Genomic DNA, 21,830 nt, shown 5'->3' with positions numbered 1-21,830 from the left:
GCAATGCCATGGAGAAGTGCCTCCCATCAAAATATTGTATAATCTTTGAATAAGTTTTATAGGCTTTTTCATTATTGTGATTATTACTTTTATTGAAGGGAGGTTGAGAATTCAGAAGTTCTCATTTTCTCCCACAATGACAGAGAAGGAAGACATTTCATAGTTATTAGATGAATCAGAAGATGAATATAAAGAGACAGACAGGGAAATTCTAGACACTAATGATGATGGTAAAATCAGTTGTATATGCAAAAAAGTCAGATTATGAGTCTTCAAATGATAATATCCGAGATGAATTTTTTGCAAACTCAGGAATCAATGAATGAACAAAATATTTCTAAAGTCAAAAGGGAAACAGGATACTCTCACCCAGTTAGGACTTCATTATGCAGTATTTTGCAACAAGGAGGACTTCATCATGCAGTATTTGCAGCAAGAACTTGGACCAGTGCATTTGCTGAAACAATGTGTGACAGTACTCTTCCATCTTTAGTTATGTTTGTGCACTAAAATTTACTTCATGTGGTTCATCAATTAATGAACATTAAAAGCAGATTTTATAAAAATGTGATTGGAAGTAAAAAGTAATACAGAAATGAAAATTTTTGTTGGATTGACCATTCTAATTGATGCTTATAAATCTAAAAAATAAAAAAGTCTTTAATTATGTAGTAAAGAAGACTGCATTGTCAATTTTAAAAAATTAGAAGCTGCCATTTTTTAGAAGTATTGTGTTTTAAATCTGCAAGAGCAACAGACCAAGTCAGAAGTAATGATAAAATAGAATTCATTAGAAATATACTTGAAATTTGAAATCAGTCCTTACAAGATAGGTGTTCTCCAGAATCATGGATGACAATTATTCAGTAGCCTATTGCATTCATACCTTCAAAATCAAGAGAATATGTAACATGCTTAAATTGTTACTAAAATTTCATTTTTACTATGGACATTTTCTATTTCTATTGTTCTCTAAAGTATTTGTCAAGTAACTAAAATATCTTTTTAAAACTTTACCCATTGGACCTGAATAGTAAATGGAGATGACTAATTTTACTGATATGCTAAGGATTAAACAAAACACTGAGTGTTCCAGGATCTGGGAACAAACTGACATTCTGTATTCCCATCTTTTTGTTTCTTTGTTGTCTGTTTATTTGTTTTTATTACAAATGAATCTCCTGTATTCACACAGTATGCAAATTGCAACTGACTTAAAGTGATATTATAGTAAATTTGATAGACTCAGTTTTCATTATCAATAGGCACCTTGTTTGCATCTCCAGAAAGTTCCTTTAAAGCCCTAGGTTCCCTCGAAGTTTAAGAGGGAGAGACCATATGTATTTAAAGTAGATCTTGCATTTAAAGTAGTTCGTGATCTGTACTTATGTCTGCACCTTCTTAGAAATAATATAGAACAAAGCTCTCACTTCTGGCCTCCAACAAAAGTCGAGTGGGAGGGAGGAAAGGACAGGGAAAGCAGTATTATACTTCACAATTGCTCTTTCTAACTGGTATTCCTCAGGGTGTCCTGTTCTAGAGCTAGAATATGTGAAGAAAATACAGGGAGCAGGAGCAGGAGTCCTCAAAAAAAAGCGGAATACCTTTCTCGTGTAATTGATGCTAGTGTTGCAACTTCATTATGCCGAGTATATTCTAGAACTCCTGGCATACCTGTATTCACTTGACAGCCCATGGAGTCATTCCCAAATCGAAAATAAATTATCCACAATTTCACATTAGCAAATTTAAAAAATACCAATGCACGTATGTAATTACTGGATGACTGGAAATCAATTATAGCACCAAATTCAATAAATATTTATTGAGTAGCAATTATATGTTGGCATTATAGATTCAAAGAATAGTAAGGCATAGTCCCTATACTTAAATTTTCTGGAGTTCCCACTGTGGCACAGTGGGTTAAGAATCCAACTGTAGGAGCTCAGGTTGCTGAGGTGGCCTAGGCTCCATCCCTGGCCTGGTGCAGCAGGTTGAAGGATACAGCATTGCCACAGCTACAGAGTAGGTTGCAGCTAAGGCATAGGTCACAGCTGTGGCTGGGATTTAATCCTGAGTTGGGAACTTCTGTATGCGATGAGTGCAGCCATCAAAAATGAAAATTTTCATTTTAATTGGATAAAAAGCAGGAAATAAAAAATTACAATATGATATAAATATTTCTCTTTATTACCCTAATAATTTATTGTCATTCAGGAACCAAAAGAATATGCTTGAACTAAATCTGGTCAGCTTTAGCAGAATATAGTGATGTTATAGTTTGTTTTGAACCTAATAGGTGCTTATTTAGTAAATGCTTTTGGATAAAGAGACTACATGTCCTATCCAGTTTCTATATAATAAGTGCTGTGAAAACCTGCCTAATTTCCAGAGTATTCCATATTTTCTAAAATTTTTATAAAATACTTTAAATGTCCAGAATCACATGGTTTTGGCTACCTCGGGTTTTTTGGTTTTGGTGGTGGTGGTTTCTTTCTTTCTTTCTTTTATTTTAATGTTTCCAGTAAAGGCCACAGAACTTGATTTTAGTTGAGTGTGTTAAAATGAAGTGGGGGTGAGGGGAGCCTAAGTTCAAAATTTCAAATTGTTTTGGCAAGACCAACTCCTTTTCATACTAACCACCAGGCCACAAAGCTTCATTGTTGTCCAATTGAATGAATGCATGGCTTTCATTTGGAAAATAGAAAAAAACTTTCTAGCAATTGAAGTTTCAGGAAAACAATTGTTTGTGGCAAATGTCAGATGAATTTGTTCATCAAATAATATCGTCAGCTATATTATGCTCACTGGCTTTCACGGTCCATCTTTGTCATCCTAGGTTTGAAAATCAGAAACTAGACAAACATTTTAAAATATATACTTTTGCTCACATATATTTCATCTATCCTTTCTTTCTCTTCTGTTCAGCCAATCAAGACATACCCTAACAGAGCATCTTCAACTTGTTTAGAATTCTCCTTTAACAGTAGTTGTTTAGGTGGGCTATCCGATAAAATATATTGCTGTAACTTCAAATTATTGGTGCTTTGAACTAAGTATGGCCTGGTAGATGGGTTTTCTTAAGAGATCAGTTGGATTTTTCAATAGTTTTAAAATATTCTAGATAGTCTCTGCTTCTGTCGGCTTTGGCAGTAGTCGGCCAGGGGAATGCTTTGTACAGGATCCAAAAGAGTGTTTCTGAGTGTTCAAAAAAAGGATTAATTATGAAAGCAAACTTTAAAAGTATAGGCAGAGTTGATCTCGGTTACTTTTGAATTAAGTCTCAAAGCCACAATGATAAAAATAAAATACCTTGCCTGATTTCTATTTAGATCTGATCTGCCTGTCACCAGAAACTCATCCATATAGGGGGATTAACTGTTCACATGCTCTTTCAACATCCAAGCACTGTGTGCGGAGGAATGGAAAATGATTAATTTGTTTTGTCATTCTCTTTGAGAACACAGGACATCTCTTTAAAAGAAAATAACCCTGTACTTTGAGAACAGAGAAGATTAATTATGTTCACCTCACCAAGGAGCTTTTAAGTAAATTAGCCTGGACCCTACCTCAGCCAGAACAATTATCATTCCTTATCAGTGTTCCATATCAGGACTCTCTGTTCCATGTTAAATATGAAAGAGGCAAATGTGATTGCCTACTTTAGCATGTCTTGAGGATTTGGGGTTAGGGCTTTGCACAGTGTTCAGGGAAATGATTAGCATTTCTCAGTATCTGCCCTGGGTCCAGTGTCATCATGGCCTTGCATGGATAAGTCCCTGTCAACTCATCCACTGGAGAAGCTACTCTCCGCATCCCATGTTTCCTGGTTCACCTTATTAGGTCCACAAAAGATTGTATTCTCATCTCCCTCTCTTTAACTCTGCCTAGACCATTTAACTCTACTGGCCCTAAGTTTTCTTCCATTTATTTCAAATTATTTATTTAATTTCGAATGTGTTTAAAAATACTCTCTGGCCCTCAAAAAGTCAATTTTGGAATGAAATTCTGCCTTTAAAAATAGTTAGTGCTGGGGGGCTCCTTTTCTGGCTCAACAGGCTAAAAACCCAACTAGTATTCATAAGGATGGTTCAATCCTGGCCTTGCTCAGTGGGTTAAGGATCTGGTATTGCCACAAGCTGCAGTGTAGGTTACAGATGCGGCTCAGATTCTGTGTTTCTGTGGCTGTGGCATAAGCTGGCAGCTGTAGTTCTGATACGACCCCTAGCCCCGGAACTTCCATATGCCACAGCTGCAGCCATAAAAAAATAATTAAATAAGTAAAAATAAAAATGATTTTGTGCTGTATATATTTTCCCTCAACATTTATATATATATATATACATATATATATATATATATATATATATATATATATATATATTTATCTTTTCCAGGGCTGCACCTGCAGTATATGGAGTTTCCCAGGCTAGGAGTCTAATCAGAGCTGTAGCTGCCAGCCTACCCACAGCCACAGCAGTGCAGGATCCGAGCCGTGTTTGCGACCTACACCACTGCTCACAGCAATGCTGGATCCTTAACCCACTTAACCCAGGGATCGAAAACGGCAACCTCATGATTCCTAGTTGGATTCATTAACCACTGAGCCACGATGGGAACTCTGACATTTATAAATTCTAAATGAGTCTTTATTGACCTTTGTCTTGAGAAGTGTTTTGGTTTTTGTTTTTCTCATAAAACTAAAATCTATTGTGGAAATACAGGGAAGAATATAGTCCTGCCTTTAAGAAATGTGCCATCTACTGAAGGGGATAAGTAAACACACAGAAAATTATTAGACAGGTGACAGGAGGCATGTATATGCATAGGAAGCACTAAAAATGGGTACTAACCCATGCTTTAGAGGAGATGTTCACAGAATAGTAACTAGTATGATCATTGTAATAATAGCCAGTGTTTACTGAGTATCTGCTAGTGCCCCTCCCTGTTTTGGATACTTTAAGTGTTAATTTACTTGATCCTTAAAATAGCTCTACATCATGGGTATTATTATCATGCCCATTTATAGCTGAAAAAACTGAGTCCCAGTGCAGAGGGATCAGGAATTTCCACAGGCACTCAGAGACAATAGATGTCTAAACCAGAGTTTCAGCTTAGGTGCTGAAGAGCCCATGCTTTTACCTGCCATGTTACAGGAGGTTAGAGTGACCAAGTTAAGTCTTACAGAAGGACAATCAGTGAACTAACTTAAGCAGTGTGTAGAGAACATTCCAGACAGATGGGCCTTCGTGTTGACTGAAAAACAACAAAAAAAGCACAGCCTAAAGGTGAGAATTATGTTTTATTTGGTGACCTTACTGAGGACTATATAGTTGGGATACAGCCTCTAAGATACCCCTGAGGAAGTGTTTCTTTCTTTTTTTTTTTTTAATTTTTTGGTCTTTTTGCTATTTCTTTGGGCCGCTCCCGTGGCACATGGAGGTTCCCAGGCTAGGGGTTGAATTGGAGCTGTAGCCGCCAGCCTACGCCAGAGCCACAGCAATGCGGGATCCGAGCCGCGTCTGCAACCTACACCACAGCTCTCGGCAACGCCGGATTGTTAACCCACTGAGCAAGGGGCAGGGACCGAACCCGCAACCTCATGGTTCCTAGTCGGATTCGTTAACCACTGCGCCACGACGGGAACTCCAGGAAGTGTTTCAAAGAGGTAAGGCAGGAGCCAGGATATATAGAAGTTTTTGCTTAAAAAAAGTAGTCCAACAGTGAAAGATTACTGCTGGTCACAAAAAACAGACACCTCAAGCTAATGATTTAGTGCTTTTCTATGTATGAGAAGATGCATGAGTCTGGGGTCATTGAAATTATTCCTTAGATATGCATCTTCTTTAAAAAATAAATGTTATTGGATTATAATTGATTTAGAAATTTGTTAGTTTCGGGTGTACAGCAAAGTAAATCTATATCTATATATCTGTATATATATTTATATATATATATATCTGTTCCTTTTCAGATTCTTTTCCCATATATGTTGGAACACAGACTATCATCTAGGGCCAGTATCCTGTTTATTTCCTCCTGAATTCCCCTCAGGGCTTCACTGTCAAGAGGAGGCTACAGTGGCTGATAGCCTGGTGGCAGGCAACATTTATTTGTCCACAGTGTGCAAAGTCATTATGGCACGGAAACTTTGAGAGAAGCAAAAATGTAGAATAGCATTTATGGTAATAGAATCAGAAGCTAATTAGAAGCATTTAGATGAGGGGAAAACTATACTATCTTTTTTCTGTTTTAATTTTATTTATTTTTGGTTAGGACAGTTACTAAATGAAAAAAAGTGGGAAGCAAGGTCTTTGCCTGCTTTTGGAGGTATTTGTTGTAAAAATATAAAATGACAAATATTTGGAATTATTAATTTAATGGGACAAAACCCAAGAAGACAAAAATGTCTTTCTTCCTGTTTTCCTTTTGTAGTCATTAGCTTTGCTTTCTCCCACAAAATAATGAAGGTGCCCTTGGGTAAACAGTAATCCCTGCATGGTTTTCTCCTTATTCTACTTTCTCTTTATAAAACCATTTTTCATTCTTTTCAACTCCCAGCTTTTAAGCTCCCAGCCTACTGTGGGTAGAACTTAAAGCTACAGTAGACTAAAACTAGATCCCAAAGGGCTCTTAGAGATTTCAGATCCTACTTGCCCATTTTCCTGACTTAGAAGTTGAGGCTCACATGTCAAAAGCTTTTCCCAAGTTCGTACAGATGGTCTACAACTGGACACGAGATCTAACTTTCTATCTCCTGGTTGCTAGTCTGTCATCTTTTCCACTATACCTTTCTGCCGCAGATATACCCTGCTGTTCTCAAACAGAAGGTTACCACAAATAAAAATATAATCTAATTAATCTAAATAGTCTAACAGTATTAGAAAAGCCATTTTGTGAGTACATGTAGGACATATTCAGGAGCGTATGATCAGAATATGTGTTCTTGAGATGTAAGAGTATTTGGAGCAAATCAAGCTTTTGGTACGGCACCATCGGTTCTTCTGGAGATTCAGTACCGTCTCCCAATAAGCTCAGGGAGCTCCACCCAAGTGGCACCCTGAAGTGGGTCTCAGAGTTTCCACTGCTCAGCAGGTCCCTGGCCTGGGCGTGGTTGCCACACTCCCCGCCTCTCATTACTCCCTAACTCCGGCAGCCTTCTCTTGCTGGGAGCTTAGGGACCAACAGTCTGCAGACAACATCATAGGTTCCTTTTGGAGCATGTCCCACCTCTGCTCAATACCCTCAAAAGACCTTCTGTCTCACTCAAAACTAAATATGAAAACTTCACTGTGACCTCAAAGGCTCTCCGAGATCCTATAACTGGCATCTTTGGCCTCATCTTGTGTTCTCATTCAGCTCACCTGTAGTGTCTGCCACAGAGTAGGCATTTAATAAACATTTGCAGATTGAATAAATGGATACAACCCTTCCCTTCATTAAATAAGATTCATTTATTCATTCAAGAAGCAGTTATTGAATACCTTGTCTGTGGAAGCACTGAGTGGGATACTGGGAGGATAGTGATGAACAAAGACAGACATTCCCCAGCCCTATGATGCTTATTGCCATGTCCACATAAGCATTAATCAAATAATCATGCAAATAAATAGAAACTTTACAACTCTGATAAGTGTTGTGAAGGAAAGACTCATGATGTAACTGCAAGCTTGTTTACAAGCCTTCCCTACCGAAGTGATAAAAGATAATAAAAGTTGGAGTTCCCTGGTGGCTCAGTGGGTTAAGTATCCAGCATTGTCACTGAAGTAGCTTAGATCACTGCTGTAGCTCAGGTCACTGCTGTGCCATGGATTTGATACCTGGCCTGGGAACTTCCACATGCTGACGGTGAAGCCAAAAAACAAAGATAATAAAAGTTAACCAGTTCACTTAAAATTTGTATATTTCATTACAAATTAGTGTAAATGTTGCATTAAAAATATTCAAGTGGAATTAATGAAATGCATGTTGAAGTCTTTAGAGAAAAGTGTACTAATGTACACAGTTTACTTTGTAATGCATCTAAAAAATAAGTTGGGTTAATGGATAGACGGGTTAATACATGATAAAGCAAAAATAAAAAAATGTTAGTAGTAGAATCTAGGTGTTAGGTTTTTGGGGGATCTCTGTAAATTTCTTTCAGATTTCCTGTATGCTTGAAACTGAACCTAATGTTAGGGGGTCGGGGGAGTTTTAACCAGGTAAGGAGACTGGAGGGAACATTCTCCACTGAGGGCACAGTATGTACAAAGCAATTTATGTGCCATTACCCTTCCCTTCCTTCATGTTGGATGATGTCTGTAGAACAGTAAATATATTTCTAAATATTGATTGTAGTTTTAATTACATTCGCCTTGTTACTTCTTTGTACTCTGTTGACTAATTTTTATTAGATAAAATTTTAGATTGTCATTGACCTCCTGTTCTCCATTTGAGAGTTATTAGAGTTGACAGTATCTCATGGAATCATTTTATTTATTTATTTATTTATTTATTTATTTATTGGTACTGGCTGTTTAGAAAGTAATTGACAGTTTTCAAGGCACTTTCACATTTACTCTTATTAGATAGTCACCCTGTGAGCATGAGATAATAAAGATTATTTATACTGGGAGTTCCCTTTGTGGCTCAGTGGTTAATGAACACGACGAGGATCCATGAAGATATGGGTTCAATCTCTGGCCTCGCTCGGTTAAGGATCCAGCATTGCTGTGAGCTGAGGTATAGGTTGCAGACTCAGCTCGGATCCGGCGTTGCTGTGGCTGTGGCATAGACCAGCGGCTGCAGCTCCGATTTGACCCCTAGCCTGGGAACTTTCATATGCTGCAGGTGCAGCCCTAAAAAAAAAAAAAAGGCTTATTTATCCCCATTTTGCAAATACTAAAAATACTGAAATTTAGAAGGCCAGAGGAAAGTGATACATCCCAAACCACAAAATACAGGTACCATCACTGTCACTGAGCATCTCCACTGATGTTGGGTTCAGCATCTCTTCCACCGTACCACTGTGTCCATCAGTCACCCTGAAATACATGACTGGGGGAAGTCAGTCTACAAGCATCATTTCTGTACCTGCCACCTTAAGTAGAAATTGCTAAACTTGGTCTCTTTCAGGAAGCCCTTATCCTGTTTTCCCATTATTAACATGCAATTACATTTGGGGGGTAAAAGTCCTAAAATTTCTTTTCTTCGTTTAGTATATTTAGCTTTCAATTTTATTTTATTTATTTTATTTTTTTTATTTCTATTTTTTGTCTTTTTGCCTTTTCTAGGGCCGCTCTCATGGCATATGGAGGTTCCCAGGCTAGGGGTCTAATCGGAGCTGTAGCTGCCGGCCTACACCAGAGCCACAGCAACGCAGGATCCGAGCCGCTTCTGCAACCTACACCACAGCTCATGGCAATGCCAGATCCTTAACCCACTGAGCAAGGGCAGGAATCGAACCCACAACCTCATGGTTCCTAGTCGGATTTGTTAACCACTGCGCCACGACGGGAACTCCTCAATTTTAAAAAATAAAGTGATTTCACAGAATTAAAGTGTGGATCTCAAGACCCTCTTCCTTGTAGACCAGTTGTGAAGGCTAATTTATTGTTTAGCATACAGAGAACAATAAAGTTCTCGCTGTTCTTTGTATTTTTTTTTCCCTTTATATCAGGGAGTGTCAAGAAAAATATTTAAAGAGGGAACCTCAAGGAGAAGAAATGTGTTTTTTTATTCCTCTCTCTTCCTTTCTCCAGCTCATTCTTGGTGTTCTCTTATTGAAATTAAGCTAATAGTAAGATCATGGGTTGACTCTAACTTATAATTCAGTTATGTCCAGAAACAAGAAAGCAATTATCTAGAAATGACAGATTCTGTAGGTTTCATATAATTTTTCACTGAAAAAAAATCGCTGTGAATGAGAGTTGGAAAATACCTTGAAGGCTTTCTTTATCCAAATTTTCCAATCAAGATACATTACCTATTCTTAAATTTTATAAATTTGTGCTTTGCTCTCTTTTTTGTCTTTTGTCTTTTTAGGGTTGCACCCGTGGCATATGGAGGTTCCCAGGCTAGGGGTCAAATCAGAGCTACAGCTGCTGGCCTGCCCCACAGCCACAGCAACTGAGGATCCTAGCCATGTCTTCAACCTACACTACAGCTCACGGCAATGCTGGATTCCAAACACACTGAGCGAGGCCAGGGATCAAACCCACATCCTCATGGATACCAGTCGGGTTTGTTAACCACTGAGCCATGACAGGAACTCCATAAATTTGTGCTTTTTAAAGGAGATCTACCACTTTTGATTAGAGTAGTATTATATGAAGATAAATAGAATTCGTTATTGATGAAAGTTCTGGATTTTAGGTCACATATAGTCACTGATGTCATGCTGCTGCATTAACTGATTTAAGAAAACAAACAAGGAGTTCCCGTCGTGGCGCAGTGGTTAACAAATCCGACTAGGAACCATGAGGTTGCGGGTTCGGTCCCTGCCCCTTGCTCAGTGGGTTAGGGATCCGGCGTTGCCGTGAGCTGTGGTGTAGGTTGCAGACGAGGCTCGGATCCCGTGTTGCTGTGGCTCTGGCGTAGGCCGGTGGCTACAGCTCCAATTCAACTCCTAGCCTGGGAACCTCCATATGCCGCAGGAGCGGCCCAAGAAATAGCAACAACAACAACAACAACAACAACAAAAAAGACAAAAGACAAAAAAAAAGAAAAAAGAAAACAAACAAAAAAATAAGCCTTATATACTCTTTTACTCCAAGACACACGTAAACACTTCTAAGTGTTTAGATCTGTCTTAAAGTACCCAATCCAAAAACAGGACTCCTCCTATGTTCCAAGAAGTCCACATAACTTTGAGCACCGGGGCTCTTTGAAGGATGTGTGTCTATACAAGGTCTTTGCCAGCCTATTCTCTGCTACTTTCCATTTGGTTGTAGCAAGTGTCTTATACCATTTGGATAAAAAGAGGACCCTATGAAGCTGATACAGCTGTGCTGGATCCAGTCACCACTAGTGAAAAGGCAGACAGTCTATCCTTTTTATGATCTCACCCTTCCTCTCCTTCATTTGTTTACTCAGGTCTTTTACCGCCTTTCAGCCATTTGTCAAAAGAGTTTTGCAGTGGATCTCTTTCCAAATGAAACAGAATTGCATTTTTGAACCCAAATAAACTACTTCATAACCTCATTTATTTAACATCTGTATAGTGCCAAAATGCACATGTTTATTTTTTAAATAAAAATACAGACACCATCTCCTATATTTGTCATCTAAACCCCAAAACATATTAATTTAATCAGACTATAAGAAAATGATAGCTGTTATCTGTTAATAAGAAAATAAACACATGTGTTTTTTTTTTTTCAAAGAAAAGTATACTTGCTAAAATATACCTATGATTAAATCTATTTTGTTAGCTTTTTCTAAGGGTGACAAGAATTTGAGAATTGCACTGAAGCTCCTAATATCTAATTGCTGCTACTTATGTTGTCATACTATATTATTCACTTTCCCTGAAGTCTCAAGCAAAGGAATGTCTAAAGAGAAATGTACTTTGGACCAACACAAACTGTTGAACTCCATAGCAGTTTGGTGTGTGTTAAAGATTTGACAGTAGTAAAATTGCCAACGTATTTATTGCCCTCTTCAACAGATATCTAAGCATGCCTGTAGGTGCAAAAGCTTAAGACCTAATAGACAGGATTTCTGAACTTCACTGTTGTTTCTACCACTTGATCTTGCCCTTAGTCTAGAGAAAATAAATGAAACAGCAAACTTTTGCTTTTAGGTTTTTACAGAGGCCGAGATTCAGTGGATAATAATGTGGTAACTCTGCCTTTGTCTTTATGCAGCCAACATTTATTGAACCACCTCTCGTGTCCAGATGGTGTGCTATTCTAGTACAAAATGTTACCAGAAATAAAGAGGGGGTGTTACTATCATAAAACCCAATGTCATTCCTAATGTTCTGTAATCAACAGAAAGAATGTCCCAATTCCTTGTGTGTATGTATATGCTTGGATGCATCGTCTTGAGCACAGACCCTTTGTCACTGGCAACATGAAATTCTCCTGGGTTAATCTTAAAACTTTTTTTTTTTTCCAGAAACAAGTTCATCAAGGACATGTCTTCAAAATTCTAGCTGCTAAGAGTTGATAACTAGAGAAGGATTAGGAATTTATGTGAAGCACGCACTGTTACAGCTTCTGTTTGCTATCCTTTTTAGTTGGTGAAAACATTTATATAATAACACTGCCATTTCTGCACTCAGACTGCTTGGGTTTGCATACCTGTTTTGCCACCACAGGACTGTTAGGAGGTTATTTACTCTTTGGTCCTCAGTTGCCTGATCTGTAAAATGGGGATAACAATAGTATCTACACTAAACGATGATGTGAGGATTAAGAATTGTATTCAAAATTGAATTATATTTTTACAGTTCAGTCTTTCATTCCTACAAAACAGGATTAGGAGTAATTGATCATTTGTGTTGCCACTGCTCCTAGGCCAGTGGAAGTTCAGCTCCTTAAGCCTCTGAGATAAACCAAGTGCCAAATTTAGTGTATTATTTTTTTCAGGGCCACACATGCAGCATATGGAAGTTCCCAGGCTAGGGTCGAATCAGAGCTGCAGCTGAGGCCTATACCACAGCCACAGCAACACCAGATCCGAGTCGCATCTGTGACCCACAGTGAGGCTTGCAGCAACGTCAGATCCTTAACCCACTGATTGAGGCTAGAGATTGAACCTGCATCCGCATGGGTACTAGTTGGGTTCTTAACCCTCTGAGCTGCAATGGGAACTCCAATGTGTATTTTTTTGATAGAGCCTTAATTGTGAATTTCTCTTTATTTTCAAGTTTGATATAAAGTTTAGTACTTTGTAACATTTTCCAAAGAGAAACACTCTTTCTTTAAATCCCTCTGTAAATGTCTGATTTTGTTCTACAAAGTTGATTTAAGAAAACTAAAGACAGGCTGAGCAGCTATTATTTGCCAGTGCCATTATTAGTAAACTTGAAAACTTTTTCCTTTAATTCTATCAATAGAGACTTATCTGTGCCCTTTAAAGCATTAGACTATGTAAGGCAGGAATAATTAACCAACTTAAAAAATAAAGTTTCCCTGACTCTGCATGAGATATTTGACTCTAGAACTAGCATGCTATGTAGGTTATCAGTGGCATCTCTGAAATCCAACAAGGTTCTTTTTTAGTCTATCTACCTGCTGTTGGTTCTTGTCTCTCTAGCACCGTTAGCTTTGGGGGAAAAGTGAATTTGAAGTGACATGTAGTGTGACAAGACTCTAATCACAGAAACCTAGCCAATCTCCATTAAAAAAACAAACAAAGAAAAAGAGTTTGAACATGAATATGCATACACTTAATTCTGTGTGCCAAAGCGGTAATTTTAAGCACACCAACATGTACATAGAGAGAGAAGGACAGAAAATAATTGTGCTCCCCAAAATACCACTTAATCATGAAATTATGAGACCTGAGATGCCCAAGGCCTGGAGTCATTATCTCTATTACTTCACATCTTATTGTTGCAGATGCCATTGAAATCTCAGCATCTGCACATATAAGTTCCTTAAAATAAATGCAACTAATTTTTTTGTATAATTCTTACATCTTTTGGATATACATATTCTCTCTCCAGTAAATTAAAAGTTCCTAAATAACAGGAAGTGTGATATCTATGTCTTAAGGATTTTTATGTGATATGTAGATGTACATTTGGTGTTAATTAATTGACTAGAATATAAGGATGAAGAGAAAGATTTGTATTAGTATTTCTGATTTTGAGCAAGATATTGAGTAACAAGACATAAATCGGATGTAAACTAATCACAATGAAAATAGGTGATGGGAAGAGTTCCCGTCGTGGCTCAATGGTAACGAATCCAACTAGGAACCATGAGGTTGTGGGTTTGATCCCTGGCCTCGCTCAGTGGGTTAAGGATCTGGCGTTGCCATAAGGTGTGGTGTAGTTTGCAGACATGGCTCGGATCCAGCGTTGCTGTGGCTCCGGCATAGGCCGGCGGCTAAGGCTCCGATTAGACCCCTAGCCTGGGAACCTCCATATGCCATGGGTGCTGCCCTAGAAAAGACAAAAAGAAAAAAAAAGAAAGAAAGAAAATAGGTGATGGGAAAGTATAAAGATGTTAGTGGAGACACGAGGGTGAGGGAGGGAAGGAGGTAGAAAAATAACTGCACTTAAGAAACAGGGAGCCAAGCAATTTTTTAGGGATTACTCAAAAAAAGTAGTATCCATTTGAATATATACTCAGAATAAACTAGTAAGTGTAAACACACAAGAAAAAAGCTTTTTTATGCATCACCTGGTTGACTGAAAAATTTAAGCAAAAATATTTACATAACCTGCTTACTTTACAGTAGGGAAAGAGATTATTTGGTTATTTTAAAATCAAAGTGAGTTTAACATATTTAACCCAGGTTCAGAGGGTCACTTTTGAATGAGAAAAATTATGAGCTGAAAAAAAAGAAAATAAAATTTTAAAACTACTAATTTATAGAATCCATTGTTTATGAAGAAGATGTTATCCAATGTATATGGTGGCTAAAACTACTTGTTACCCTAAACATACATTAGGGCCTGTGTTAAGAAACGTGTCATTTTGATGAATCTTTCCTACATATGAAAGAATTAAATGAAGCCATTTTAAATGCATGCAATACAACGTTGTAAATCAACTATACTTAAATAAAATTAAAAAAATAAAATACGTAGCAGTTTGAGTCTAGCACATGCTGCAAAAAGACTAACAATAATATAAATGTTCAGCAGAGGGAACAAAATACTAAATCCTTTAAATGGAACTTGCAAAGTGATGAATGTGGAGAAACAGCATGTGCAACTTTCAGTTTCAAAATGGTGAACTGAGGATATTTCTACTCTTCTCTCAAAAATCGTAGTAGAAAAATAAGAATATGAAGAAATAGAAACAGTGGTTTACATGTTGACAACTAGAAGACATCTATAACTCCAAGTCAAAGAATATTGAAAGAAAAAAGGTAAAAATGACTCAGAACAGAGAAGGTGAAACCCAAATGCCTGTCCAGAGGCTAGGTATGGGAGGCAAATTTTATTCACCCTGCAGAATTCCAGAAAGGCTTTTCAATTGGTGGTGCCCTCCTATTACAGAAGAGAGTGGAAATGAGTACACTGAAAGTGTCTTCAAGGAGGAGTTTGGCCCTCCACTCTCTGTCCCCATCCTGCTCCTCCACAAACCCTGGAGACATAAAGCATATGCTGCAGAGAAGCTCTGGATTGGAGGTAAAGGCAGAAAACAGCATCAAATGAGAAGAGGATTTAAAATAAATAGGAAGGCTTGGAGTTCGTCTTGTGGCTCAGTGGTTAACAAACTCAACTAGGGCCCATGAGGTTGAGGGTTTGACTCCTGACCTTGCTCAGTGGGTTAAGGATCCAGCATGGGGGTGACCTTTGGTGTAGGTCGCAGATGTAGCTCAGGTCTGACATTGCTGTGACTGTGGCATAGACTGGCAGCTACGGTTCCAACTCAACCCTAGCCTGGGAACCTCCATATGCTGTGGGTGTGGCCCTAAAAAGCCAAAAAAAAAAAAAAGGAAAAAAAGAGTAAGTGTCGATATACCAGATGATAAGAACACCAGTTTTGGAGTTACTGTTGTGGTGCAGTGGAATCAAAACTGATTAGTATCCATGAAGATGCGGGTTCATTCCCTGGCCTCACTCAGTGGCTTAAGGATGGTGTTGTCGTGACCTGTGGTGTAGGTTGCAGATGCGGCTCAGATCCCGTGTTGTTGTGGCTGCAGTGTAGGCTGGCAGCAGCTGCTCCATTTCAATCCCTAGCCTGGGAATTTCCATATGCCACCATGTGCAGCCCTAAAGAGTACTTTAAAAAAAAAAAAAAGGAACACCCTTTTCTAACCCTGTTGAGTTCCAGAAAAGTTGACCTCCCCCTGTTAAAAAGCCTCCATATCCTTATAATTTGGAGCTTCTTTCCACCAAGAAGTGGGGAGTGGGGTGGGGAAGCCATTCACCCTGGTTAGCCTCAGTTTAATTATGTAATTCTCAGGTATTATTCACAATAAATTCTGTGCCATGCATTGGTAACCAATGCATAAACTAAAACTGAAATCTTACGGCCTAACACATAAAAGTTGATTTTTCACTCAAAGTCCACTGTGGTGTGCAGCTCTCCTCTCTCTTGCAGCTGTGACATCTGGAGCATGTGGCCTCCAGGGTCCTCATGGCCAAGTCTAAGATGGAGGCAGGAGCACACAGACCCTTAACTGTCTCCGTCCAGAAGTGACAGGTGCCGCTTTCATTCACAATCTGTTGTGCAGAACCATTCACTTAGGAGATGTCAGGGAACACGTGGAATGTTGGGTGGTCACTAACTTCTCAAAAGCTCTGTGCAAACTTATGTCCAGGTTCTTGCAGGATACTTCCCTTTCTTCCCATCTCTAGTCATAGCTTTTTTTTTTATTTCATTGAATAATTATAACTCATTTTACATTGAAAAGCTAGTATCTATGTGCCTGCCCTGTGACAGGAATAAGAATACAGAGGTGCATATGATACCGTCTCTGGTCTCAAGGCTACCTACAGTTTAACCTCTTAGTTCAACATTGGCTTTGAAATAATTTTCAGGTCATTCCCTCTTAATGAATATATTGGTATGTATAAGTCAGTGTCTAGCTAATTAAAGATTGTATAAGATGTTGATTTGTAATCAACAATTGACTTTTTATCCCTGTCGCAAATATTTAATTTTAGATATTTCTTCAAAGTCTTTTGAGAACTGCTCTTTACCTTTTTAACTAAAATAATTGTTAAGAAGTCTTTTATTCTTTATAATGGCAACATAAAAGTATCTGTAATATGTTCCATAGATAAAGTTACTACAAAACTGCAGTAATATGCTCCATAGATAAGTAACTGCAAATACTTCTTATTATTACTTTGTGATTTATTTCTCATGTTCACTGAAGCAGGTTTGTAAATTAATACTAATATGAAATTCTGTATAGAAAGTTTAATAGCATATTAGCTGAAAGCTATTATTTAAGAGAAGTTTTACATCTGGGTCAGTCTTGCAAATGTATCTCATACTTTTTGAAAAAAAATTTCTGATTTAGAAAGATATATTAATCTTAGGAATACTATTATATTTGTTCTTATTTAACTCTCTAAATCTACAGCTTAAACTGCTTATACCAATTGTACCACTGATTTTTAGCAGTTGGTTTCTCAGAGGATCAATCAATTTTTTATGTTTGCTTGCCTTGTGTTTTCTAGAGTACCCGAGTGGCCTTGGACCATCTGGAGTCTGTGCCTGAGAAACTGAGCCTACTAGAAGATTTCAAAGGCTTCAGAGTGAGAAAGAGTTGGCTTGTCTCTTTCACTATTTTTTTCTGAATGAGAACACCTGACATCTTCCTGATGTGCAAAGAAAATTGTAGGGTGGGGAGAAAAGACCAAAAAACATTGGGGACTTTTAACACTGTCTTAGCAGAGTTTATTGACATTTGTGAAGCCAGGATTGAAAATAATAGAACTTATAAAGCACAATATAGGAAAATGGAGACTTTTATCCTATCACCAGAAGGTCATTTGGCCCCCTAAAACTTTAATCATAATTTAGAAAAACCTAAGAGTTAAGAGGAATTATTCATTACGTTGGTGATATTTAACTTTCTGATTAGCAATTTCAACTTATGAATTATCTTCTTTTTTAAATTATAAATTTCCAAAGTACTGTTTGTCTTAGAAACATGATAGTGCATAGGTTATCCCTATATGTCAGTATATGCATTCAAATCCACATAGAATATTAGATTTTATAACCAATACTTTTTTTTTTTTTTCAGGGCCATACCTGAGACATATGGAAGTTCCCAGGCTAGGGGTCAAATCGGAGCTGCAGCTGCGGGCTTATACCACAGCAACGTAGGATCCAAACTGCTTCTGCGACCTACACCACAGCTCACTGTAATACCAGATCCTTAACCCACTGAGCAAGGCTAGGGATCAAGCCCTCATCCTCATGGATACTAATCTGGTTCTTAACCCACTGAGCCACATGGGAACTCCTTCCAATGCTATTTATTGATAGAACTCTAACCACAAAGGATTTCATTATCAAGCCAATTAATTATGTATGTGGATTTACCTACTGCCATTTTTTTTTTAAGTTCCTCACAGAGGAGATGCAAAGCGAATAACCCTGCCACCTAGTCTTGCCAAACAAGGGCCAGACCAGACAACATCTTCACATGTCCCCTAGGGATAGATATGAAATGAATGGTTTCAGTGATTTGTAATTTCTTGACCTTGTAGAACTAAAGAAAGATGAGGGTTTCTCCTTGAAAACCATTTAGCCCCTTATTTCGCTTTTGGATTTAAAATATAACATGTTATATTTAGATTCTCCTTAACTCTAACATATTATTTGCAGATATAGTGAGTAGGCAATATAGCCAGATCATGCCATGTTGATTTATTGGAGGAACTGATATGATGTGACTTTCAAGGTCTACACTGTCTTAAAACTACCTTTTATTAAGTGTATTTTGCCATTCAATAACTATACATTTTTCAGTAGGATCTAGGTTGAGCTGACACATCAAGAAATCTAGAATACCACATATAGAATAAAAACAAGTATTTCTAGTAAATTTTGCTGAAGTTTCAATTCTTTCTGTGATTTGATTACATATGTGCAGTCTATATCCTGAATCTTTTTATGCTTTTAAGCGCTGTTGAACTGTCCCTAAGCTTAAAAATCTATGTGATATGATAGTTAAAAGGTAGAATGTTGAAGAAAGAAATTATTTTAATGCCAAGTATTATTTCAAGGGACCAGTATACAACATCCAAAAGTGACATGGTGTCATTAAATACCATCTCCAGACAACTCACTATTATGTAGCCCTTTTTCCCTTCAACTAAAGTGTGTCAGTCATTTCAGACTGGCATGGGGGCTAGCCATGAAAAACGCAAATAATCAGTGTGGTACCATGTTTTTATTTTTATAGCGGCATCCAAAGTGACCATTTCCTTCTTTATCCTTGGGAACCTATCATTCTTCTATGTATCTCTCTAAATGCTTATGATAATTTAATATCTACATATCTACTTTCTTATTCCAATTTCAAGCACTGGTTTTTCTTTCATCTACCTTTGTTGTTTTTCCAGGATTCCCGCAGTTTATCTGAGAGAAGTGACGGGAGATATTCTAGATACAGATTTTCCAGAGAGTCTCTTCAGCAGCGCCAGGATGACACCATGTACAGAATCCCAAACTTCAAAGTAATGTCCTTCGTTATACACTTTCAGTCTTTGGTTATCATTCATGTTTATGGCTACAACTTTCTAAGCAGCCCCTTCAGGGTAAGGGTACTTATAAAAAGCAAAAGTTCTTGATGTAGAAGATAGATTTTCAAGTTTGTAGAAGTAGAGAATAAAAATCCAAAGACTGTGCTTATAACTTTTTACCTGAGAACTGATCTTTAAGTTTATGCCATTGTGGATTTATAGGTTGTTTGTCTATGGGAATTGATGCTGCCTAAGAAATCCTGAGCCAGGAACCTCCAGGTCTCTTGGTTGGTTAAAGTGTGAATGGTTGCGCTCCTCAAAGTCTAAGTCCAACTACTTTTGGTACTAAAGTCCTCAGTAGGTAAAGTAACCTACAGTATTTTATAGCCTTGGCATTTATAGTCATTCCATTCTTACTGCTTCAGTCTGTGAGTCATTAATGTAGAACCAACACAGAGACTGGTAAGATTTGACCATATGGACAAAACACCTATCATTCCCTAGTGTCTTCCCAAGATCCATGTGGGGTGTGGGTGACGTTAAACTCATTTGACCTTGAATGGTTATTAGCCTAGAGCAGGGCTTCTTAGCCTCAGCATCAGTGATGTTTGTGTTAGATGATTCTTTATGGTAGAAGCTGTCCTAGGCATTTAGGATATTTAGCAGCATCCCTGGAATCTACTCACTAGATTCCAGTAGCTTTCCCTACCCAGGTTGTGTCATCCGAAAAAGCATTTCCAGACATTGTCAAATATCCCTGAGAGAGCAGAATTGCCCCGCATTGAGAACATTGACCTAGAGTATGCTCCAAGTCAATTTAGGGAAAAAAAAGCCAAAAATTCTTCTGACTTTTTTTATGTTCTTACAGATTCAATATGCATGAATATTCATTATCTGTATACAGTCACTTATTTCAGCCAAATAGAATTATTTTTAAGATGCGTCTTCTCCCCGCTGAATGTAATTGGATAGGATGCCTGGTGGATATAAAGACAGTATTCATTGGGAGTTTCCGTTATGGCTCAGCAAAAACGAATCTGATTAGCATCCATGAGGACGCAGGTTCAATCCCTGGCCTTGCTCAGTGAATTAAAGATCTGGTGTTGCCGTGAGCTGTGGTGTAGGTTGCAGACTCGGCTCAAATCAGGCATTGCTGTAGCTACGGCATAGGCCAGAAGCTACAGCTCTGATTTGACCTGTAGCCTGGGAGCCTCTATATGCCATGGGTATGGCCCTAAAAAGACAAAAAATATATATACATATATATATTATTAAAAAAAAAGACAGTGTTTATTTTCATTAGTCCTGCCCTTAGTGTTTAAAATGCATTTCACTTCCCCCATCCTAAAAAAATCTTAACATAATTATGCTACATCATATATACCCTTATTGTAAAAAGGGTGTCTTGTGACTTTGTGCTTTTTTTACCTTTTTTAAATAGATTGGTATTATTGACTATAATAGTGACCATGTTGTCTCATACGGCAAATTTTATTTTATTTTATTTTATTTATTTATTTATTTATTTTTACTTTTGTCTTTTTAGGGCTGTACCTGCGGCATATGGAGGTTCCCAGGCTAGGGGTCTAATCAAAGCTACAGCTGCCGGCCTACACCACAGTCACAGCAACAGCCAGATCTGAACCGCATCTGTGACCTACACCACAGCTCACGGCAACGCCGGATCCTTAACCCACTGAGCAAGGCCAGGCATCAAACCTGCAACCTCATGGTTCCTAGTCGGATTTGTTTCCACTGCGCCATGACAGGAACTCTTCATATGGCAAATTTTAAATTCAGTAAATGGTCTTCCAAGCATTCTCATCAGGTCCCATATACTCAAGCATTTCTCCATCCCTTGAAGGTGTGACACTGATGTTAAACAGAAGTTCAAGTCTCGGGCAACAATAGCTGATAATAATAGCTAATCATTATGTATCATGTATTAGAGCAAATTGTATAAACTATACAAACTACATATACTGTACCTTTTTGTAGGTATCTCATGCTTTATGTGCATTATCTCATTTAATCCTCACAGCCACCCTGTCAGGGTTGGCACCATTATTTTTCCTTTCTTGCTATTGAAGGAAACAAGGTTATAGAACAATTCAGTGGTTTAATCGGGTTTATAACCCAAATCTGCCTGGAATCAAGAATCTATATTTTTGACCACCAGGCTATAATAGCGTAAATTTGGACTTGATATTCCTTCATTTTTTTAGACATCACCAAATGTAGAGCTGTATCTTTAATAAAGAAAAGTCAGTTATCTCCAAAAATACATAAACCCAATATATACCTCTTTGTTCAGTAGAGGTCTAGATGCAAATGAAATATTGGAAACATTATTTCTCAATACAGTTAGATTCAGTATCAGGTGAATCAGTGCTATCTAGTGACACCCAAATTGCTATAAATCAATACAATTTCCATAACAGCATATGGCAAAGCTATGAATGTTTAACATGTTCGGCAAGTAATCTCATTGGAGCTCTCTTCAAAATTACAT

The 21,830-nt window shown here is 37.8% G+C and overlaps 1 protein-coding gene across 5 annotated transcripts in view; it reads left to right on the top strand.

Annotated features, from left to right (window-relative positions):
* The window catches only part of CEP128 (centrosomal protein 128), a 424,380-nt gene that overhangs the window by 382,661 nt on the left and 19,889 nt on the right, over nucleotides 1-21,830 (top strand). For all 5 annotated transcript variants that reach the window (XM_047795264.1, XM_047795267.1, XM_047795266.1 and 2 more), the window contains 2 exons: nucleotides 17,300-17,377; nucleotides 19,199-19,312. In XM_047795264.1, coding sequence (XP_047651220.1) covers nucleotides 17,300-17,377; nucleotides 19,199-19,312 — 192 coding nt within the window. The remainder of the gene's footprint in view (nucleotides 1-17,299; nucleotides 17,378-19,198; nucleotides 19,313-21,830) is intronic.

This window comes from Phacochoerus africanus, chromosome 9 (genome assembly GCF_016906955.1).
Source record: "Phacochoerus africanus isolate WHEZ1 chromosome 9, ROS_Pafr_v1, whole genome shotgun sequence".
Taxonomy (NCBI): Eukaryota; Metazoa; Chordata; class Mammalia; order Artiodactyla; family Suidae; genus Phacochoerus; species Phacochoerus africanus.
This window is presented reverse-complemented; position numbering and strand designations above follow the sequence as displayed.